Consider the following 22,313-nt stretch of genomic DNA (forward strand, 5'->3'; position numbering starts at 1 on the left):
TTTCAATTGTATAATAATAATAATAATAATAATAATAATAATAATAATAATAATAATAATAATAATAATAAGTATTATTATTATTACTATTATTATTATTCCGAGGAATAATAATAATCATCATCATCATTAATATTTATTATTATTGGCAGTAAAATTGTGATAAAATACTAGAATCCCTCTAAGAATGGAGACGTGATTGTAAATAATTTTGATAAAAGTTTGCCGGGGCACTGAATTTTGTTTTGAGTCTTATTGTCACGACCTTCTAACCACGTTTCTGCGTCGCTCACTACAAAGCTCCTCCCAGCGACGCTCCAGACGCGTTGACCTCATCAGCAGCCGTCGGAGGATGACCGACGGATTTCACGGAAGATGCTTAAGAAAAAGGAGCCACTGGTAAGTTTGGAGAATGTCGGATTTACCATTACGTAAAACGAACCTGCGAGCATAACTAACATATTTAAACATGAGCTAAATAGAAATAATAGAATGGCAGATATTGGTTAGGTCATTAGTGTCTGAATCTTGTGCAAACACAGCATCCTCTATTAGAATATTTAAAATGTTTCTTTCGACAGAAATTAGCTTGTTGTTGTCACATTGTATTGTCACTGAATTAGAAAACAGTGCTAACGCGCTAGCTAGCTACGAGCATAGCCACCGGTGTAATCCTCAATAGCCTGCTATCTTAGCTAACCATGGCTAGACGTTTTAGCTCATCGTTCATGAGATATAATATCAACAATGTTGTACAAATCCATTCTAGAGGCTCTCAACCGGGCTTTTGAAACATCTAGCGTTAGTTACCTAGTATATTAGCCAGGTAGGTTAGCTAATGCATTATTGGTCGGATAGCTCGCTTGCTAGCTAACCTAACTTGTTTAGACGAGTGGACCAGCTATAAAATGTTGTCAGTTATCCACGAAGGTTAGGTTAGTCAGCTAACTAGCTAGCATTTCGGTGTGAAATTGGGACGGATAGCTGGACAGACAACTGGCTAACTGTCAGCTCAGTTAGATGAGCTAACCTTATACTAACTAGTTTACAGAAAGGTTATGGTATCCATGAATATTTCCAAACTGATGAATCAAACAAAAGTCCGTTTAACCAGCTATCTGAGACGCTATCCAGATTATCTAGCTATCCCAGCTGCGTCTTTCAGTTGTCTGGCAAGGTTGCCACTGTATATTTCAAAGATTTTAAACATACTTCACCAGTTAAACTAGCAGGCTAATGCGCGATGACATAGGCTTGTCTGTTTTATGGACCATGTAGTTACTGAGCAGGTCCAACATCAGTCAAAGCAACTAATGCGCCCATAGCCTAACGCAGGTCAATAGATAGCGGATGCCTTGCGGGCATACTTCCTGTTCCCTATTCAGTATGTGGTGTGCTTGATGCAGCGTGCTCTAGATACACTACTCACCATGAAAGTAGTGATCATTTGTTTTATTTGCAGGTCAGAAGAAAGTTAGGGCAGTGAGTAATAGATGCAATATAACAGCAAATTTACACTGCCAACTGAAGAATCATTGTAGTCTGAATACCTTGTGTTGGAGGAGATTGAACGAAGCCAGGTTAAATATTAGCTCAGTTGAACTGGGAGGCTGTGAGATTTGGTGTGCTTTGACAGAGTTGAAAGAGGATCCAGGTGAAACTCCAGTATAGTGAGCAAACATAGGGAGCACCCAAGACAAGAGTGGCCTGCTCAAACATTATCTGCCATTGTCATTCCTCAAAGTTGTCAGACATGTCAACTCCAGTTCTCATAATGGCTGAACGTTGATTGGAATGCACAACTGCACTGACGAGCTTAGTGGTTTGTCAGGTGAGCTCAGCCCATTGAAGTCTGTGCAGTTGTAGTTCACCACACAGCACCATACTCGGATGTCTCTAATTTAGGCTGGGTAAGAGTGTGGTATTTAACTCCTTCCACCCTTTTGTGGACTGACATCTCTGTGTTATCTGTCCGATTTGAGCGCCCCTGCCAAAAGGCCAACCGCTCAACCAGCATTACAACTCAGTCTCTTCCTGTGCCCTGCTTAGTCAGTTCACAGTCCCCTTGTGACGCTAATGCTTTTTTTCCACAATATAAATGGCCATTATTCTTAGGAAAGAGGTAGTTAGCTGCCTGATTACCTGCCTCTGGAGCTGCAGGGTCATTGAGAAACGTGGCAAGAGGATTTGTGTGAAAGGTTCTGCTGAGATGGCTGACATAGTCCCCGCAACCCCGCCTACCCAAACTTGTATTCTCCTTGATTTTGGCCTCTTGTTCTATTGTTTTGGAATTTCTTTAAGCCGGAGGTGTGTAGCTGGTATTGTTGGAGTGCCACTAGAACACCCACTGTCAGTTTTAGTCTCGTTATGAGATTTGTGTGTGTATATACTGCAAGTGTCCTTTGCAAAGTTTAAATGTGATAATACCATGTTATGCCAAATGTTTATCCTGTTAAAATGGAGAGTTGCATGTAAGGTAAATCAAATAATAAGGTATCTGTGTTATTTGTTTTAGATGAATAAAATCTGTGGTGATTAAATGTGCACTGCACTGCATACTTAAAGAAATCTTTAACAAAACTAACCTACTGTTGAAAGGATTAGAACTGGTTGTTTGGTTTAAATATGTACCTCTCCATTGTCTTAAATTGATTTTAATGTAAAAAAAAAAAAAAAAAAAAAAAAAGGCATTCATGGCATGACCTCTTACCTTAAATATGAACATTTGAAGATATGTCAAAGGTAGGGCTGTTTGTTGTAAAATGACAGTCATTTATTCTCTCATTAACCTGCCATTCTTATTTGTTCTGGTTTGAGGGAAAACTGGCCTCTCCCACTGGTGGGAAGGCTTTGCTCAATATGTTCTAGAATAGCCCTTGTACATAACAATGCTTCTTTTATGTTTGTCTCCCGTGTGGCTAATTTGTCTATCCTGGAAGGAGGCTGCAGTGCCGAGCTGCTGCGGGTGCTTGGGTGATATTGCTCTGCGTTAGTCGCACCTAGATGAGCTTGAGTACGGCCCTTTCCCCTGGCTCTTTCCAGAGGCTTGGCCTGAGTGTTATCCAGCTCCACTGCTCAGGCTGTTGAGGCTGGCACGTCGTGGATGGTGCTGTGGGCATGCTCGCACCAACAGGCTTCTCAACCACATCAAACGTAGAGATTGTGGTTTTTCATGGCGTGGCAGTGCCGCGTTGCTGTTAGCGTAGCTCTGGGTAAAATCGCTTCATTTTAAGTCTCGTGGGAATTCCTTGCTGGAGAACTTCAGAATACCCTCGCTTCCCACATTTATTTTTACTTTTCTTGTTCCTCAGAAATCTCAGCTACAACCATAATCATGGTAAGTTTTTAACACGTTAAGGCACTCTTCTCATAGTAAAATGTCTCTACTTCTCCGGGATACCTACTTCTGGGATTTTTGCATTTATTTTGATTCTTTAGAGAGGGGAATGAGGTTTTACATGGAATTGAAATGACACCTGTGTGTGTTGGTAAAGGATGGCAGGCATTAAGATTGTCTTCAATCTTAAATCATATTATACAAATGAAGGTTTTTTGTTTTTTTTTTACTCTTCTGTGACACAATTTCTCATCTTTCACATGGTTCACATGTCTCTAAAGGAACAGCGTTGTCCCTGTCTTCAATGGGGACTTGAGTGGTGCTTGTTGAGTTCATGCAGCTTAGCTAATTGGCTAGCGCCAGGTTTTTGGTCAGTTGTGTTGCAACTGAAACTCAACAGGTAGCTATGCTCTTTTTGCCTAAATGGCTTTAACGACCCATCAGCATGCGTGCAAAGCTGAATTGCTGCTGCGCACTCTCCTGACCCCACTGGGCAGATGTCGGCTTCTGAGTTTTTGCATTCTGACGCTGCTCCAGAGGTCTGTGTGTTCTTAAACCTCACGATGCCTTGTTCTGCCAATTGTTTGTCCTGTTAAATTGGAGAGTTGCATGTGAGGTATATCAAATGATTAGGTTACACTCTCATTTGTGTCGAGCCTCATCTCATTGCAGGGTTGATTTGTTTTGGTGAAAGAAATCTCCCTTTTGTGATTAAATGTGCGCTACAGTTCCACGGAGCAGAATCGGCTCGCACGCTATTTTGCTTGCAGCTCCACACAGGGGTCTGGCACATACACGGCGTGTTTGCTTGGGCGTTGCTGTGAGTTGGCATAGGCCATTGAGGGAATGAGGTGGCATACCTCTGTCTACCCAGGACAATTTCTAGAGAAATGCTTGTTCTAGGGTGGAGTGTATTGACTTTTGTGCATTCAATAAGTGTTGCATGTGCAAACAGAGTGGAGAGTCAAGAAGGGTTGGTGCGAAGTGCGTAGATAAGATATCATCTTAGTGCTCAACTACTTTGTCATTTCCAGATGGTCAAAACACAATGGACATGAGGATGTGTGTAGTCCAGCGCTGGCAGCTGAACTGCTCCAATAGGTGCTTTGTGTGTGTTTGTCTATACATTCATGTGTGGGTGCATGGGTGTGAGCAAACGTCCATTTACCTTGCTGTTAATAGGTATTTTTATCACTTCAATAGAATAACTTGGCTGGGTTCCATATGTCAAGACAACATTTAATACTGCTGAATTTCTCATTGAAGTGTTAGTGATGGATCTCTGAGAGCTTGTGACCTTGGGCAGCCAGCGCATCCTCAATCTCAGAGCTGTGTGTGCGTGTGTTTGCGTGTGTGCGTGCGCGTGCGTGCGGACCAGTTCTGTCAAAAATGAAATATTGTTGAAGCTGAAATCACTAAGGTTTGTACTAGGATAAGATTTACTTGTCACAAAGTGAACCTGAAAATGTTAATGTTGCTAATACACACTTAAAGCTTTGGCATAATGTCAGTGAGGTCATGTTTAGTCATACACCTGCTACTTAACGTTGAAAAGTATTCATAACAATAGCTACACAACCATATTTTTAGCTTTAAAAAAACCCCAACATTTTAAACATTTTAATATATGAAAGGTTTTACAGTATTTGGACTGTTACAGTGTCCAACATGTCGATCCATGTGTATGTAGTGTGTGCACCCTTTGGAGCCTCTACTATTAGCGCCATGCGCTGCTAGCTGTGGCTCTTATTTAAGGGCAATTCCACATCATCCCCACTTGCTGCTGGCTCTTGCATAAGGTGCTTCTATTGTGCGTGTGGGTGCGTGTGTGGATGTGAGAGATGTAGACCCTGTGTCCTGTGGTTTTTGTTGTAGCGTGTTCTGGAGGATCCGTGCTGGATAAGTAAGTTAGCAGATAATGAGATGAAACGGAGTAGGATGGGTAATTCTCTCCCTTTTATCATCCTCTCTCCTTGTTCTCTCCTTCCTTTTATGTCCTTCTGTCTTCCAAAGCTATGTCAGTCAAGGGTGATCCATAAGTCCATGTGTAGACGGTAATGCCTTAGTGGCTGCCTCATAAAAGGCAAGTTGGGTGCTTCTTTTGGTTGACTTGGCCAAAAAGGCTGGCTCTGGAAATTGCATACAAATTTCTACATGTTTCCTTAATTTCTTCCTGGTTCTGAGTTAGAGGGCTTCCTAGTTTCAGAGCCGTCTGTGGCATCTGTGGCTCAGTCACCTAACTAATGCTCCTGCGTTGCCGTGCCAACAGTAGCAGGCTGCTTTGTGAGCTCCTGCTGCTTCCACGCTGATGTGGTCTGGAACAGCAGTGACCTCATCCTGGGTCCGGACTTCATTTCAGGCCGGACAGGTTGCACATGAGAGTTAACTGAATTAGCCCGGCTCAGGGCTGGAGATCAGGGATACTTGTGTTCAAATACAGGTTCTTTGTTTTTTGACATTGTGAAGTTTTGTAAAGTTTTTTTGTTTGCTTGTTGGAATGCATGTGGTGGTGGGGATTTGGGTGTCGGGGTGTGTTGACTTTTATATTAAAAAAAAAAAGAGAAATTTTAATTTGTGCATAATTGCATTACTATCCTGCATTCTCCATTGACTCATCTCTTACCTGTGCATCTTCTAGGTGTTCAGTGATGGTGTTCACCGCTATCATTCCATCTAAAAATAACTGGGCAGATAATGCAAAATTAGCTAAACGATCTGATCCTGGCAAGTTATTTAGTTGGAAAAAACATTTCTTTTTTGAAAGAAATACTGATCAGGTAGTGACCTGCTGAAGTTTCCATTTTCTTCAAGAAGAAAAAAGACAAAACGAAGCCCTTAGCTTTAGTCTTGCTTTGTTCAAATGTTGGTTTATTGATTTTCACATAGCTTGCACACTCTCCAGATGCACCAAATGGCTTACAGTAGGTTATCTGCCTACTTCCACTAAGAGTTCATTACTATACCACATTAAAGCGATCTGTCTGAATACTGAGACTTTGGGAAGGTCGGGGATGAAAAGCAGGCAAGAATTTAAAATGTTTTGCAAGTCCGCCCCTTCCCTGGCCTCCACCTTCTCGGTTGGTTTGGTGAATATGGGCCAGTGTCAAATAGCCGTATGCATACTGCCAGTTCGTAAAGCATTTTTTGGTGGAGGTTGTGATATAGCTTTACATAACTACTTTCTTTGATGACCAAGAGATCAGTGACCGGGCAGATACTCCTGGTTGGAGTTTCCTGCTTTAGTCAGCTACTCAACTGTACGTGGTCGAAATAAAATGCATTGGTGCCAAGTATACGATTACGTCAATTTGGCATTCAGAAAAGGCCATTTGTCCTCTGTTCTTAGTGACGTCAGCCAAGTTGTAGAAAGTCACTTTCCAGTGCTTGAGATCTCTGTGTTAATAGCAGCCCTTGGCTGGTTGTTCTTCATTGTGCTGTAGGTGTGATGGTGCCACTTTCCCGTCAGCGAGTATCTTGCTCCAGCTTGACCCTCTTCTAATAGTCCCCTTCTCTATGCATGGGCGTCTGAGCAGTCCAGCTATCTGATTAGGGTCAAGTTTCACCATGGTGCACTGTCTGAATTTGAGCATCCTGCAGTGGGAGGGGCTGCTCTTGGCTCACACCTCCAGCCGTGGTGGCTTGTTTCGCATGTGACCTGGCCAGCTCATGGTGTCAGAAAGCAGCTGCTCATCATGACACTATTATTGGGTCAGGGTTTGCACTTGATGTATATCTGTGTAAGAGGTTATCAGAGCAGTTTTTTTAGTATAGATTATCACGCACGTGTGTAAAAACAAAACAAAACAAAAAAACAACAACCTATATTCAACATTTAATGTTTGTTTGTGTTTCCAGCTTGCCAAGTGTCCTCCACAGAGTGAAGATGAGACCATGGTTCCAGTGTTGACATCGAAAAAGGCCAGCGAACTACCTGTGAATGAAGTTGCATGTGCACTGCAGGTGTGTAGTTCGTAGTGTGTCGGATGTCATTTTAGGTCAGACTTGATCTTTCAGTTGTGCTGCTTGAAACCTGGATGACACATGGACTACATGTCAAAATCTCCCGAGTCTCACCCTTGTCTTACTTGCCCTTCTTTTTTCGTTATGTAAAAAAATAATAATTATGTTGCTACATGCAGTGTCACCAAACAGGAAATCTGGATTACATTGGTATCTTTAGCTCTTAATCTGAGGTCTGTGTAAGGTTGATGGCCCATCTGATAAATAGCATTGTAGTTTTACAGTGAAGGCTTGCAAATAAACAAAATGTTGCTTCTCATGTGCTTTGCCATCAGACTCAAGTGATTGACTAAGGGTTTCTATAATGGTTTGGTTTCTAGAGGGTTGTTTCAGAGGTTTTTTGAGGTTCTTTTAAAAGTCTAGAGGAAGGCTGTGCAATGACTAATTATGAATAAAGGAAGGTGCTCTTACAAGGGCTTCTCTGATGCTAATTATAATGTTAATTAGCATTAATTACCTTTTTAAATGTGTTATTTCCATTATTTCTAATTTTTCAATACCGTGCTGCCTAATGTCTGGTGAGCTGCTTTGTCTAGGATGCAGATGCAGAATGAAGGATTTGGCACCTGGGATCTACAGCCTGTTAGCTGTACCGTATGATGTGCTCAGAGTGCTGGCCGCCAGCATGGCTTTGACCCCATGGGTCAGACGATATCTAGTCAGCAGTTACATGAGCTGCAATATTGAACGCAGTGGGCCAGAGACAGGAGGAGACCATTTCCTGCTAGGCCTCTAATTGATTTCTAATAACAGAGACCGTGCCCCATAATCTATCATCCGCATTGGTTGATATCTCTGAGTTTCTCACTGCTTGCAGAATGGGAGAATGTTTCCTGGGATGGTTACAGTTCTCTCTCTCTCTCTCTTTCTCTTTCTCTCTCTCCCTTCCTTTGCTAATTTATATGGAGATCAGTCAGTGGATTTATAGAGCTGTTTATGCTTTATTAGCTGTATTGGTGATAATGGATTTATTAGCTCAGATTAGCCTCCGATTTCTTGCCACTGGTGGCAGTTGTCATGGTTACGCATGACAGTAGGTGTTATTTGGGCAAAGCTGATCATTTCTGAGGTAATGTTCTGCTCTACTCTTTGCACCCCCCCTCCCTCACCCCCCTCCAGGCTGACCTGCAGTTTGGCCTTTCCCACGATGAGGTGAGCCGTCGACGGGCATACCATGGATGGAACGAGTTTGACATCACCGAGGGTGAGCCACTCTGGAAGAAGTACATCTCTCAGGTGAGACGCCGGCTGACGGGAGAGAATATCCCTGCTCCTGCCCATGGAGCAATTTCCACCTCCTGCAAGGGAGAAACAACCTCGTCACAGCACACACACTTCAGCAGATCTTAGTCCACTCGTCAACTCCTGCTTCTCTCCGTCATAAGTCTTGGGCGTGCTGGTGCAGGAGGTGTGGATTAACCCCTGACGCCCTGTCTTCCCCACCACATCTTGGCTCTGAAATCAGATGCATTAGGCAGTTGCTAATTTTTGGCTGCCGTGGAAACCAGATGACGTAAGAGACCACTAGGATGGACTGTACATTTTATAAGATGCACATGGCTAAAGCCCTTCATGAATTAAATTGGGTATGTGTGAGCAGAGATGTTGTGGTAAACCAAGAGTGGACAGTAAAGCACTACGCCCAGTAGTACCTCATTACATCCGTCTTGTTTGTTACTGGATATCACAACACTGTCCTTTGCAATTCTGATATCGCACAAGGCTGCAATATGCAAATAAGATCTCTAATATGTCACAGCGGGTGGTTCTTGTTTGTGCGGTTCTTGTTTGTGCATAATATTCACATCATCTAAACTAAAATAATTATGGTTTAAAAAAAAGAAGTCTAAAGGCGTTTTAATACATCGGACGGTATGTAGTAATGATGCAATTGCAATATAGCATGTTTGTCCAGCCCCAACAGACATGTATTCACACGCGCATACACACCCCAACTATGGAGTTCTCAATGCAGCCTGCCAGCGTCTGGGTGAAGATCAGGGGTCAAGGGACAGCCCTGCTGCTGTCCTCGCTCTGAGAGAGATCTCGCATCCAGCTCTGGCTCCCAAGAGCTCTGTGCTAATTGGCTGATGAAAAGAGAGAGAGAGAGTTGTGCTCTCTCTTTCTTGCATGTGGTGTTGAAAGCAGGTGGTTCATCTGATTGAGCTCTGTCCCATTCTCTGTGTCTGTCTGCCACCCCCCTGCCTGTCCTTTCTTTTATCTCTGGTGCTTCTCCCAAGAATGCTATGAAAGATTAGCTTATATGCAATCATCCACATATATATGTTTTTTACTGGTCACGTGCTCCGACTTCCAACCTGGTCTCACTGCTTTTTTCATAAAAAAACACACTTTTTCCTTTCCTTTTAATTCTTTTCCCTATTAAGTCGCCCTATCCATGCAGCATAAATACACATACTTGAAATCACACATGCATGCTACTTTGAACTGAACCACGCCACACCTCCTCTCTGAATACGTTACCACCACTTGGCCGATTAAATTTCACCTAATCTGCACATGGCTTTGCAGTCCAGACATCTTTCAGACGTGTTTTAATGCAGCAGGTACTGAGGAAGACTGTTCACTCACACTGTGCTGGTTCTGAGCTCTAGCAGTGGAGCTGTCCCCCATTTCTGGGCATCCCTGATTGCCTGGGTGAAGTGGTTAGGTGTTTGAGACTCCTGCATGACTCCAGCACTGTTTTACAGGCGGCTGGTGTTGTCTCGCACAGAGATATTTATTCCCTTCTTTATTTTGCATTCTTTCTCTTTCTGTCTCTTTGTATCTCCCCTGCTGTCAGTCACAAATCATCCCAGTGCATACAGAGACATGCAAGACTCTGCACACTCACACACAAACACACACGAACAGACACACCCACGCGCCGTGTCTCTGAGTGGACCTCGCTTAGATAGGCAAGTCCGACATAACCCCCCACGACCTTTGCCTTCTTTGAAATTCACACTGAAATGATTTCCCCTCTGTTAATGGCTCCAGCCTAAAACCAAGGCCTAACTATATGTCTGGTTGGAGATGTGATATACCTGTAAGATTCTGATGGATGAGCTTTTAAATTTCATCCCAGTCGCTGTTTCAGCAAGCCAGGTGTGCTCAGTGACCTTTCTTTCCCTAGCTATTTAAGACAAGCCTTCATAGACTGTTTAGGTATCACTTACTTCCTGTGGAGAAGAGAAAATAAGAATTGGAAAAGATGTTTTTGCACTCTTCTTTGTTACATGCAAATTGTGACATTGTGAAACACAGTGGGCTTTGCGTTAGTGACCCACACCCTACCCTCCACACCACTGCCTCAGTGCTGCACTAGCCCACAGGAGGTGGCTGGATCTAGAGCCAAGCTTAGCTCTGTGGTAACGATTGCACTTCCTCCAAATCCTGGCAACTGAACCAGTGGGCCTCAGTTAGCCAAGGCAGAAGCCATTTCTCACACATGGTGAACTGTTCCGGCTGTAGAATGATGGCGGTCTATTGCAATTAACATACCTGACTTTGAGTTACATAATGTTCACAGGCAGTCTGTGTCCCTTCCATAGCAGGCTATTGTCACTGACATGCCTGACAACACTGATTATATAATGCAAACAGACTACTAATCACTGATGTGACCGACTACCCTGGTGTTATAATACTTCACTTAAATGGTAATGATTGCATGTTTCGACTTTTATATCACCCTTATGTAGGCCTTATACAAGATATAAAAGCTGGTCCTTTTTTCTTTAATGTTTTATTTTCCCTGCAATTAATGTCATGTCTTTTTGTTCTCTCTCTCTCTCGCTCTCTCTCCCTCCAGTTTAAAGATCCTCTCATCATGCTCCTGCTGGCGTCTGCTGTTATTAGCGTGTTAATGCGGCAGTTTGATGACGCCGTCAGTATCACCGTGGTAAGGCCCTTCTCCACCGTTCTGCTCTCCTCCCCAGTACTCTTTCACCAAACACTAACGATTTCTCTTCTTCTGCTTCCAGGCCATAATTATCGTCGTCACTGTAGCCTTTGTGCAGGTAAGGTTAGTTTCTGAATGTCCTTATTCCACACCTGTCATTGTTTTTATAGACATGGGCTGTGCTAGAACAGGGAGTGTCCCAGATGTTCAAGCAGCTGTAGCTGGTACATTTACATTTGACATTTATCTGATGCTTTTGTCCAACATGACTTACAATTATAACTGAGTACAACTTGAGCAGTTGAGACTTAAAGGCCTTGCTCAGGGACCCAACAGTGGCAACTTGGTGGTGCTGGTGCTTAAACTTTCCAAATACTAGTCAAGTACCTTAACCGCTGAGCTACCACTGCTCCTGTGTAAACAGGCCACAGGTTTCTTGTTCAAATTGACGCTTTGCCAGACGCTGGCAGCGCTGGTTCCCCTGACCTCTCTGAACCTCCCAGCTTACGCACAGCGCCCATGGGTCTGGGGGATAGTAGCAGCTGCATGTTGCCTCCAAGATGTGCGAAGCAAGCCAGCATGTGCTCGTGAACTGCAAATTGCCCGGAGCTGCCAGGCAGGGGAAGAGCGCAGAGGGTGGCCTGGGTTTGGCCTGGGTTAGGTAGCACAGCCGTAGACAGGCAGGCCACGGAAACTCAAACGTCTCGCCTGTCCAAGAGCAGGACTGGTGGGGATGTGCCATCAATGGGGATTTTGAAGTCCCATTGATGAGATGGCCTCTACGATGGTGGTGAGCCCTGCTGTGGCTCAGTGTCGTGTGTGCTGGTGAGGGAAGGCAGAAGCAGTGTCTGCATGTCTGTATTTTGTTTCCTTACATCTAACATCTCCGGTTGTTTTTTGTCAGGAGTACCGCTCTGAGAAATCCCTGGAGGAACTTGGAAAGCTAGTGCCTCCAGAATGCCACTGGTGAGTCTCAGTCTCTCTCTCTCTCTCTAACCCCCCCCACCACCCCATTTGCACTGCACGAGAATGAAGCACTTGCTCTTACCAGAGGCTTTCCACTTATATCAGAGCAGCTGGTCTACCTTTATACCAGGAGGTGTGATGATCTCCTGTACCTCAGAAATGCATGTGTTTTGTCTGAGAGGGCAATTTCCACTTCAAACATGCACACACGGACATTAGCACTTCAAAACCAGGCCATGGCGCCATCTCCAACCCTGCTCTCCTCCCTGTCAGACCAGAAATGGACACAAACTCCCCAACCACCTCAACTTCTTATTTCTCCACCGTAGAGTGTTTTGAAAATATAAATAGACAAAGACAGATAAACATTGTTCCCTATCTATATATAGGTTGCTGAGAATCTTGATGGCTGTGTTTTGTCCTTCACTGGCCTAAACCAGCTGCTAAACCACCTCTGTGGTTTTCTTTCCTTTATCTGTTTGCCTTTCATCACCTTCCCCCAACCCCCCCTCCCCCCCCCCCCCGCCCCCGTGTCTGTCTCTGTCTCTGTCTCTCAGTGTGAGGCAGGGGCGTATGGAGCACCTGCTTGCACGGGACCTTGTCCCTGGGGACACAGTCTGCCTGTCTGTGGGGGAGAGAGTCCCAGCTGACCTGCGCCTCTTTGAGGTGAGAGAACCTGTGTGCATGTGTGTGGGCGCGCGTGCACACACACACGTGCACTCTCTTACTTCTGGATAGACACACATGCAACACAAAACATTCATGACCTCACCTTGCTGTTATGTGTGTTTGGGGCCTGAAGGGTTTCCAGATTAGAAATCAGTCTCAAGTGGTACTAGGGAAGTAGCCCATAATAGCAGCAGTAATCAGACCTGAGAGTGATGAGGGTGAACTGCTATTATAGCCGACAGACTCTCTCCCTCCCCACCCTCAAGGCCGTCGACCTGTCCATTGACGAGTCCAGTCTGACCGGAGAGACCACCCCCTGCTCCAAAACATCTGCGCCCCAGCCTGCCGCCACCAATGGCGACATAACTTCCCGTAGCAACATAGCTTTCATGGGTACGCTGGTGTGCTGTGGGAAGGCCAAGGTACTGCGCCACTTTACAATAAACAAAAAACAGTAGAGTGGGAATATGCATTATTATGCCTGTGTGTCAGCAGAAGGAAATTAGGTGTCCATTATGGAGCACTGGTTACACGGGCTGTAATAAGGGGTCTGTTTTCATGACAGATTTTAGTTTAGGCCCAAACTACATTGTTATTGGAGATGCTTCATTCATAGTTAATACTTTTCAGTAAAGCAAGGTTGACCTATCGTTCAGAATTTCATTTGTCCACTTGCCAAGATTTCTGAATAAGCATTTTTCTGTAGGGTATCGTCATAGGAACAGGAGAGAACTCTGAATTTGGCGAAGTCTTCAAGATGATGCAAGCAGAAGAGGTAAAAGTGCAACAGTCAAACAACAAGTCAGACTCTTTGTTAAAAGAGCTCATATAAGCCTTAGCAATCAAAGTAGAAATCTCAGTCCATTAACCATTTTAAAAGTAAAGCTTTAAACTGATTTTAAAGGGATGTTGTTTCTTGTCCTTTAAACAGTCTCCTAAAACACCCCTCCAGAAGAGCATGGATCTGCTTGGAAAGCAGCTCTCCCTCTATTCCTTCGGCATTATAGGTACAGAAAGAATCCCTCACTCAGGACGCTAACGTACCTAACAATGAATACAAGTTTATTGGAACATGTTTCCATAAGCTTGGTTGTACATAATTACTGGCTTCCACTAGTACCAGTATTTTAAATACTTGTTAAGTCATGAATGTGTTCATGTCCAGCTGTCTGTTAACCTAAGAGTGGCTGTTTTCCAGGGGTGATTATGATGGTCGGGTGGCTCCAGGAAAAAAACATCCTTGATATGTTTACTATAGGAGTCAGGTACACACACACACACACACACACACACACACACACACACAAACACAAACAGTATGTGGAACCAAATCCAAGAAGCTGAGAGCTGTATGCAGCTCCTCTAGTGTACCTGGTAATACAAGTTATGCCTGGTGCTAGCAACACCGAGCTCACACCAAGATCATGGCTTTGACTCCAAGGCAGCACAGTCATGCTGAGAAATGTATACAAGTAGCTCTGCATGAGAGTGATGGCCGAATGCTGCAGACTGTAGTGTGCTGTCAGCCTGTGTGCTGAGTACATCCCTCATCCACAGCCTTGCTGTAGCTGCTATTCCAGAGGGTTTGCCCATTGTGGTGACGGTCACCCTGGCCCTGGGAGTGATGAGGATGGTGAAGAAGAGGGCCATCGTGAAAAAACTGCCAATTGTAGAGACGCTGAGTATGACCTTCCATACTGTTTACAGGGTTTGAGTGATTTGAGTGTTTGGTTTATGTTTTTTGCCCATTAAACCCTAATAAGAGGCTAAGCAGTTCAATATTTTGGCTTCAGTGATTCAATGCTTCGAAATGTTATTGTCCCATAAGCCAAGATCTTTGTATGTGACACTGTAGGATTATAGAATCATGTAGTGTTTTAGGATTTATGTATATTGTATTATTGCACCCTTATCTGGGAGGAAGTTTCACGTGGACGTTTACACGTGTATGGTGCCGTCACAGTGCTATAAATGCTATAAATAGCATATTGGAGCAGAGTCTGTAGTTGTATAAGGAGAACTCTTGTCATGAGACACTTCTCTGTGTTTCCTTGACAATGTCAGCTGAACCTCATGGGCCTTGTGCTGACACAGAGTTCGTGAACCTGTTTCTTTCTCCCTGTTTTCTTTCAGGCTGCTGTAATGTGATCTGCTCGGATAAGACAGGGACCCTGACGAAGAACGAGATGACCGTCACACACATCTTCACCTCTGACAGCCAACATGCAGAGGTATGGGCCCTCTGGCTCCCACGCAGTTACACATGTCTGCATTTCTTGTTTGAGGGGGTTGTAAATCGGGCACGTGATAGGTTATGTGATGGCTCACGTGAGCATGTGTGACTCGTATTCCTGAAGCACCTTGTCTGGCTCGCTGCCTCTTCTCCGCTGCACTCACAGGTAACGGGCGTGGGCTATAATGGCATTGGGGAGGTGCTGCTGGACGGCGAGGTGGTGCATGGCTTCTCCAACGCCTCCATCAGCAAGATTGTAGAGGTGAGCGGAGGGTTCAGAAGCGTGGCTCAGAGGAGCTCGCTGTTGAACAAGCATAGTGCTGTAGCACTGATGATTAGCTGACATGAAGAATCCGATTTTTCAGAGAAGGAAATCACCTGCTCTGTGCTATGGTGTTCCAAGATGTGGCCTGTCCTTGACGTGTGTGCGTGTGCATGCGTGTGTGTGATGCAGGCTGGCTGTGTGTGCAACGATGCTGTGATCAGGAACAATACGTTGATGGGGCGACCAACAGAGGGTGCTCTCATCGCCCTGGCCATGAAGGTAATCGTATCACAATCTAGCATATCTGATCTGCTATCGGAAGTCTGCAGTGTAAGTTTCGAGTGTGACGGCTCTGCTGCTAACCTGTAGTGAGGCTCCAGGAATTGGGCTGAAGATCACTACCATGCATAAAATGACCCTGCTCATTCCACTGGTACCAGCTCACCATTGCTGCTATCCTCTCCTGAGGCACCATGCCAAACTTACTCAACTGCCCATTTATTGCACTCTGCACCATCTTCGTGTTGATGCTCTGAGCCGTGGCCATTGGCCGCACCCACTGTGTGGGCCAATGGGAGTGAGACTGACCACACAAAGTGCAGCTAAATGCTTTATTGGCTCTGCACAGCGGAGGGAGCACAGATCATCGTTCCTGAAAGCGGCTTCCCAGTGAATGGAGAGGCACAGAGTCATCAGGCCTTACGCCTCACACAAGGTGTTAAGGCAGTCCCAGTCCTGATCCCCCACCAAACTCCAAATCCCGAGGCTGAACCCACGCCAGTCTAGGGTTTAACTCAGCTTTAACTCAGATGAACTGGATAATCGGTCTTTGCCTGCTTGTTATATTTGTTACCAAACATGTTTGTATGGGTGTCTGTGCATGTGTAGATTGGTCTGGAAGGTTTACAGCAGGAGTTTGTGCGGTGGGAAGAGATCCCATTCTCCTCCGAGCAGAAGTGGATGGCTGTGCGCTGTGTCCATCGCACTCAAAAGGTTAGTGCTTGATCATGTGATTACTGAGAATTTTTCCAGTCAACTGGCCAACACTGCACTTAAAACTGTTTCACATTCACACTGTGGGTGGAAATAGGAATGCTGACTCGAAAGAGCACATTTGTCATATGATTTAATGTTAAGGATGTCTCCATGTTATTTGTGTTTTGTTAATAAGCTAAGGTACTGAGGCAGTTTTCCTTCTCATTGGCGTGCTGTAAACTGTAGGACAAACCAGGCATGTTCTTCGTGAAAGGAGCCTATGAGCAGGTCATCCGCTTCTGCAGCACCTACCAATGTAGAGGACATGCACTTCCTCTGACCAGCCAGCAGAGGGATCTCTACCAACAGCAAAAAAGCTACATGGGTACTGCAGGACTCCGAGGTACAGAATCGCCCCATGATACCCCTAAGCACAGATTAGTTCCAGCCATGTTCTTTTGCCTTAACCTTTCTGAGCTGTGACTCCTCTTATGGTCTCTTCGTTTGCTCTCCTAGAGTTCCCCTTTCCATGTTGGAGCCAGCAGCAATGCAGCACTGGAAATACTGTTTAGTAATTGTGGCAGGAGTTTAAAAAGATCAATTTTATGTCATACTTCCATTACTCATTTTCAGTATGGTTTTGATCTGATGCCTCGTGCTTTTGCACTCCTATGACTGAGCAGATCTCTTTGCTCAGAGTTCATGTGGAGCACTACCCTTCATTTTCAGTTGAATTTCCAAAATGTTTCCCTAAGAATGAAAGAAATGAAATAAGTCTGAATGGGGCCCTTTTGGCATTGTGCAAATTTATACCAAGCAGATTTCATTTGCTGGTCACCTTTAATTAGTCCTGCGCCAGGTCTGTTGGCGCTGATGATCCTGCTGCTGTCTGATTGCAGTGCTTGCATTTGCCTCTGGGGTTGAAATGGGGGCTCTCTCGTTCCTGGGCCTGGTTGGCATCATCGACCCTCCGAGGCCGGGTGTGAAGGATGCCGTGGCAACGCTTATCAGCTCTGGAGTGGCAGTGAAGATGATCACAGGGGATTCCCAGGAGACAGCAGTGGCAATTGGTGAGCCGTCCACCCTGTTCCACTGGATCACACATTACTTCAATTAGAAAGAATCTATTCAGTAATCGGGTTGTTCACAGAGATCTATTACAGTGTCTCATTAGGTCACTGGATTGTTAAATACATTCCCAGTCTTTTTAGCCTTTCCTTTTCCTTTGTGTCTCCTGCCTGATTTCCCCCCCCCCCCCCACCAGCGAGTCGACTGGGTCTGTACACTAAAGGATCCCAGTGTCTGTCTGGCGAAGAGGTGGATGTAATGGACATTGAGCAGCTCTCACAGATTGTGTCGCGGGTACTGACACATTGCCATTTCTTTTACAATCTCAAATATGCTCCTGACACCATAACCATGATCATGGTTAGCGATGATGAGATGTTTGTGCGTGCGTGTTTGTGTGTGACTCAACAGATTGCAGTGTTCTACCGAGCCAGCCCCAGACACAAACTAAAAATTGTCAAGGTGAGTAAAGGAGAAATGAATGCTCAGGGCTGAGCGATAAAATTCTGCTGAATATGATGAGGAATTAATTAAGGGCAGAATTTTTATATGCCAGTGCAACCAAGATTGGCCAGTATAATGATATCACAGTGTAAAAGTGGTTCATTGCACAGTTTTGATCATCATAATATTAACACAGTGTGTTAACTTATAGTCATCTCGACTGTGGCTGTGTTGTGCAGGTGAAAGGTTTTCATTTGGCATTCTGTAATAAGTTATTTTCTCCTCTCCTGAAGTGGGCAGAGGGGAGCCTGTTTATGGATATGTCTTGTATGCATCTCCTGACCTCAGTCCCTGCAGAACATCGGTGCAGTGGTTGCTATGACGGGCGACGGTGTGAACGATGCTGTGGCTTTGAAGGCGGCCGACATCGGCGTGGCCATGGGCCAGACGGGCACAGACGTGTGCAAGGAAGCAGCCGACATGATCCTGGTTGACGACGACTTCCAGACCATTATGTGAGCCATGGCTCTCTGCTTTTTTTTTTTTTTTTTTTTTTTTTTTGTTATTTAAACCCTGTACTGAGGTCTTATTCTGGGCTATTTAAACTGTCTTTGCTTTCTGTCTGTGTACTACTAACATTAAGAAGTATTGAGTGGTGTTGAATCATGTTAATGAGTGTTGATGTCAAACAGTGTCTTGTTCTCTCCAGGTCTGCTATTGAGGAAGGCAAAGGCATTTACAACAACATTAAGAACTTTGTACGTTTTCAGCTCAGCACGTGAGTGTTTGTTTAAGACCTGTTAATTCATAAAAAGTGTGATGTTTGGTTGAATCCTTGACTATAAGCAGCTCATGTACATGCCTTCAGAACTGAGTTTTTTCCATAGTGTTGTTTAGGGGAGGAGAATGATATTCAATCTTTTTAAGACTGTTAAGATACAGCGCCCTCTAGTGGACAAAACATGTTAGCCCAGTAATGTTAAAAGAGGGTTATTCTTTTTCTGTTTATTGTTGCTGTTGTAGTTGTTGTTGTTTTTCTTTTCTTTTATTTCTTGGTTTGATTTTTATTACATTTATTTTAGTTTTCTTTTTTAAAAATGTTATTTCTATTCTTTTAATGTTGCTGTTGCATTCCTGTGCCCATGTCCTCAGGAGCATAGCTGCCCTTACACTCATCTCCCTGGCAACGCTCATGAACTTCCCAAACCCGCTGAATGCTATGCAGATCCTCTGGATCAACATCATAATGGATGGCCCACCTGCCCAGAGGTATTACACTGTGTACAGGTCCTTGACTAATGTACCCCACAGAGCAGAGTAGCAAGAATTCTGTAGATAAAAGCTACATGTAAAACTAAAGTAGTTTGTGACTATTGTGGTCACAAGTTCTATTTACTGTATTAGTGTGTCCGAGACAGGATCTCTCATGATGTTGCTTATACGACATTTCAGGTAGAGCCACATTTCATAGACTGTGCCCAAATAACAGCATGTCATGTAGTAGTAGTAGTAGTAGTAGTAGTAGTAGTAGTATTTTAATAAATATTAATACCATGTTGTGTCTGTATATGTATGCTCCCGGGTGCTGGTGTCGACTGCAGTTTGGGTGTAGAACCTGTAGATGGCGACGTGATCCGAAAGCCTCCGCGTAATGTGCGTGACAGCATCATCACACGTAGCCTTATTGTGAAGGTGCTGGTCTCTGCCTTCGTCATCGTCTGCGGCACACTCTTTGTCTTCTGGAGAGAGGTATGTCACCAAGTCTTGGATTGATGGGCAGAAAGAAATCAGATTGCCCTTACCCTAATAGCCTGGATAGACATTTAGTGGGTTTGTTTCTTGGTGTCGTATTCAGTTGCGGGACAACGAGATTACCCCACGTGACACTACCATGACGTTCACCTGCTTTGTCTTCTTCGACATGTTCAACGCACTCAGCTCTCGCTCCCAGGTAGGTGTAGTCCACAAGTGGTACCCACACGCTCATTTCTGTCAGCAGGTCAGAAATTGCTTTTGGCTCTTTATTATAGTTTTGACAGGAAATTGATTTGTCAACTTGTATTATATAGACATTAAATGCCTAATTCTCTCTCTCAGACGCGAATGGTACATGAGATGGGCCTGTGTAGTAACGGGACGTTCTGCTATGCTGTGCTCGCGTCCATTATGGGTCAGCTCCTCGTCATCTACTTCCCTCCCCTGCAGAAGGTGTTTCAGACAGAGAGTCTCAGCATTTTAGGTAACTGCCATCATTTGACACCCTCACAGCCTCAGCAGGCTGATGTCCCCGTCCACTGCCCAAGACCTGGTGCTGTGCATCACTTCCTCCTGTCGCCTAACCCACCTGCTGCTGCCCATGCAGGGTCGGCAAATCGGCTGATCTGTTGAGTCGGGTGGGTGAGAGCAGAGAGACAGTTTGAAACCTGCCAAACATATTTTCCCCACATGCATAGGGTTTACTTTAGCTCTGCCTCCCTGCAATCCTGAGGCAGGTGTTTTTTGTAGCTTGCCTGGGGGAAGATTGGGAGTCTCTCTCTTAGCCATTATGCCTCTCTTCAAAGGGTAAAAAAAAGCAAAGCTGAAATTTAAAAAAGGTGTCAACGGCTGCTGTGGTTCTGATGGTATTTTTTTCCCCCCCTCTGTTTTTTGCTCCCCTGCTCCCTGTCTCTCTCCGTCCACCGCAGACCTGCTTTTCCTGGTGGGCCTCACGTCCTCCGTTTGCGTTGTGTCCGAGATCATAAAGAAGCTTGAGCGGTGGAGAGGGGGCGAGCGAACCGAGGCCTCCGACTCCTTCCACGAAGTATGACGCACATTGTGTCCCGCGAGGTGGACGGAGACGCAGGTGGAGGGCGGTGGAGGGGTTGGTTTGTTGTGCACTGGATGGCCCACGGCTCGAGACTTCAGCACAGAACAGATTCCGGGATTGAGGGTCGGCCACGCAGGCCCTTCTGGCATACGTTTTCAAAGCCATTTGGACGTCAGTGCTGCAGGATGGCCCGCTGGCCTTGGGTCTCACTCTGCGCTGGTCTGGGAGACGCACCCTCCCCTGCTTCCCGGATAGGCTTCGGTGTGCTGCTTTAAGGCTGTGCTATTTTTCCATAGCATCTGGATGAACCTTATTTATCAGATACTGTGGTTGTTGATACAGTGGCTGTTGATGTCTCTGTTTCATAGGTTATCTCTCTCTCCTGTCCTCTCTTCTCTGTCTCTGTCTCTCTGTTAAACACACTTTGCTGGTTGTAGTTTTGTGGAACAAAATGGGCAATGCATTCCAGCAAATATTGCTTGAATAATTGTATAGTGTCAACACTTGGAGGAAAAAATATTAACTTTGCCAACCAAGAGCCTGAATTCGGGTGAGTTGTGCGTGCGTGTGTGTGGATGAGGGGGAAGTGGTAAGAATGTTATGTAGTTCGAAATTATTTGTTATCATGTTTCACAGATTTGTACTTACTAATGGGTTATTGGACCGTTTTATAATCCTCATTATGCACTGATTCACTGGTTCACTGTAACACAGAAGAAAGCATCTTAAGCCCCACTATCACCTTGATGGAGAAGGTCCTCCTCCAGTCTCATCACTTTCTCCAATAGTGATGACTGTGCTTTTGGGGAAAGGTATGGTGTTTTGATCTAAAATAAAGGTTAGGGTTAGTTGGGCTGCACTGTCGGGACAATGAAACATACACAGCCTTCCCCCCCTAACATTTTTAAGGTCAGGCCCAAACCTTTTGAGAGATTCAGTTCTGTTTTGGGGCCATTGGAGTTGCCATAGACATGATTTCTTCCCCCATGTTTTGTTCAGTGGGTGGGTAGCTTATGCAGTGCTGTACTGGTTTACATGTACTTGAGCTGTTGAGGCCCTGACTATCTGAGGAAGTGATGGAGGTGTATCTGGGTCACACTGTGGAAGCCTGCTGCACTAAAGTTCTGGTACCAGCAGATGGCCCCCTTCATCCACCTTGCACTGTACTTCCCCACATGCCTGTTTCATGAACTTTGGGGGGGGGGGGGGGGGTCCTTTTTTTTCCCCTCTTCTTCTCCCGTTAAATTAATTTTTTTCCCCTTTTAAGTAAGTTATTTGTTTCCTCTTTATTAGCAGTAAAGTGTTTTCAGCGGCCACATAGGCTTTATATGCCAGTTATACAGTTACTTCTCAACGGACAAACATGCTTTGCCTCTCTTTGGTTTGAGTTGCTCTTTGTGTGCAAGCAACTTTATTGTGGACTGGCCAGGAAGTGGAGCCAAAATGGAATAAGGGTGGTATGTACTGCCTTTTTTCTGTTTTTTGTAAAGATTGTATTGTAATTTATTTGTTATTGACAGCTAAAGTCAGAAATCTGTTATGGTTATTTCAGAACACAATTGTACATTAAAATTTCTACGGATCTTTAAGAACAGTTTTCTGTTTTTGGTTGTATTGACAGTTTCC

General features: G+C 44.7%; 1 protein-coding gene across 2 annotated transcripts; it reads left to right on the top strand.

Annotated features, from left to right (window-relative positions):
• Nucleotides 1–256: 256 nt before the first annotated feature.
• atp2c1 (ATPase secretory pathway Ca2+ transporting 1) lies at nucleotides 257–22,281 on the top strand. Of its 2 annotated transcripts, none has more exons than XM_027005321.3 (27): nucleotides 257–399; nucleotides 7,193–7,297; nucleotides 8,477–8,593; nucleotides 11,172–11,261; nucleotides 11,344–11,379; nucleotides 12,166–12,227; nucleotides 12,785–12,893; nucleotides 13,163–13,318; nucleotides 13,603–13,671; nucleotides 13,828–13,903; nucleotides 14,095–14,161; nucleotides 14,454–14,578; nucleotides 15,030–15,127; nucleotides 15,296–15,391; nucleotides 15,584–15,673; nucleotides 16,283–16,387; nucleotides 16,616–16,772; nucleotides 17,269–17,439; nucleotides 17,634–17,731; nucleotides 17,849–17,899; nucleotides 18,230–18,396; nucleotides 18,591–18,659; nucleotides 19,034–19,150; nucleotides 19,483–19,630; nucleotides 19,737–19,832; nucleotides 19,979–20,120; nucleotides 20,566–22,281. In XM_027005321.3, the coding sequence occupies exons 1-27, from the start codon at nucleotides 376–378 to the stop codon at nucleotides 20,685–20,687; spliced, it is 2,763 nt and encodes a 920-aa protein (XP_026861122.2). In that variant the 5' UTR covers nucleotides 257–375; the 3' UTR covers nucleotides 20,688–22,281. The 2 variants fall into 2 exon arrangements, with proteins under 2 accessions (XP_026861122.2, XP_026861123.2); XM_027005322.3 differs by lacking the exon at nucleotides 257–399 and adding an exon at nucleotides 2,943–3,337.
• Nucleotides 22,282–22,313: the final 32 nt, after the last annotated feature.

The sequence above is a fragment of the Electrophorus electricus genome, chromosome 1, assembly GCF_041902795.1.
Source record: "Electrophorus electricus isolate QZ-2024a chromosome 1, ASM4190279v1, whole genome shotgun sequence".
NCBI lineage: Eukaryota > Metazoa > Chordata > Actinopteri > Gymnotiformes > Gymnotidae > Electrophorus > Electrophorus electricus.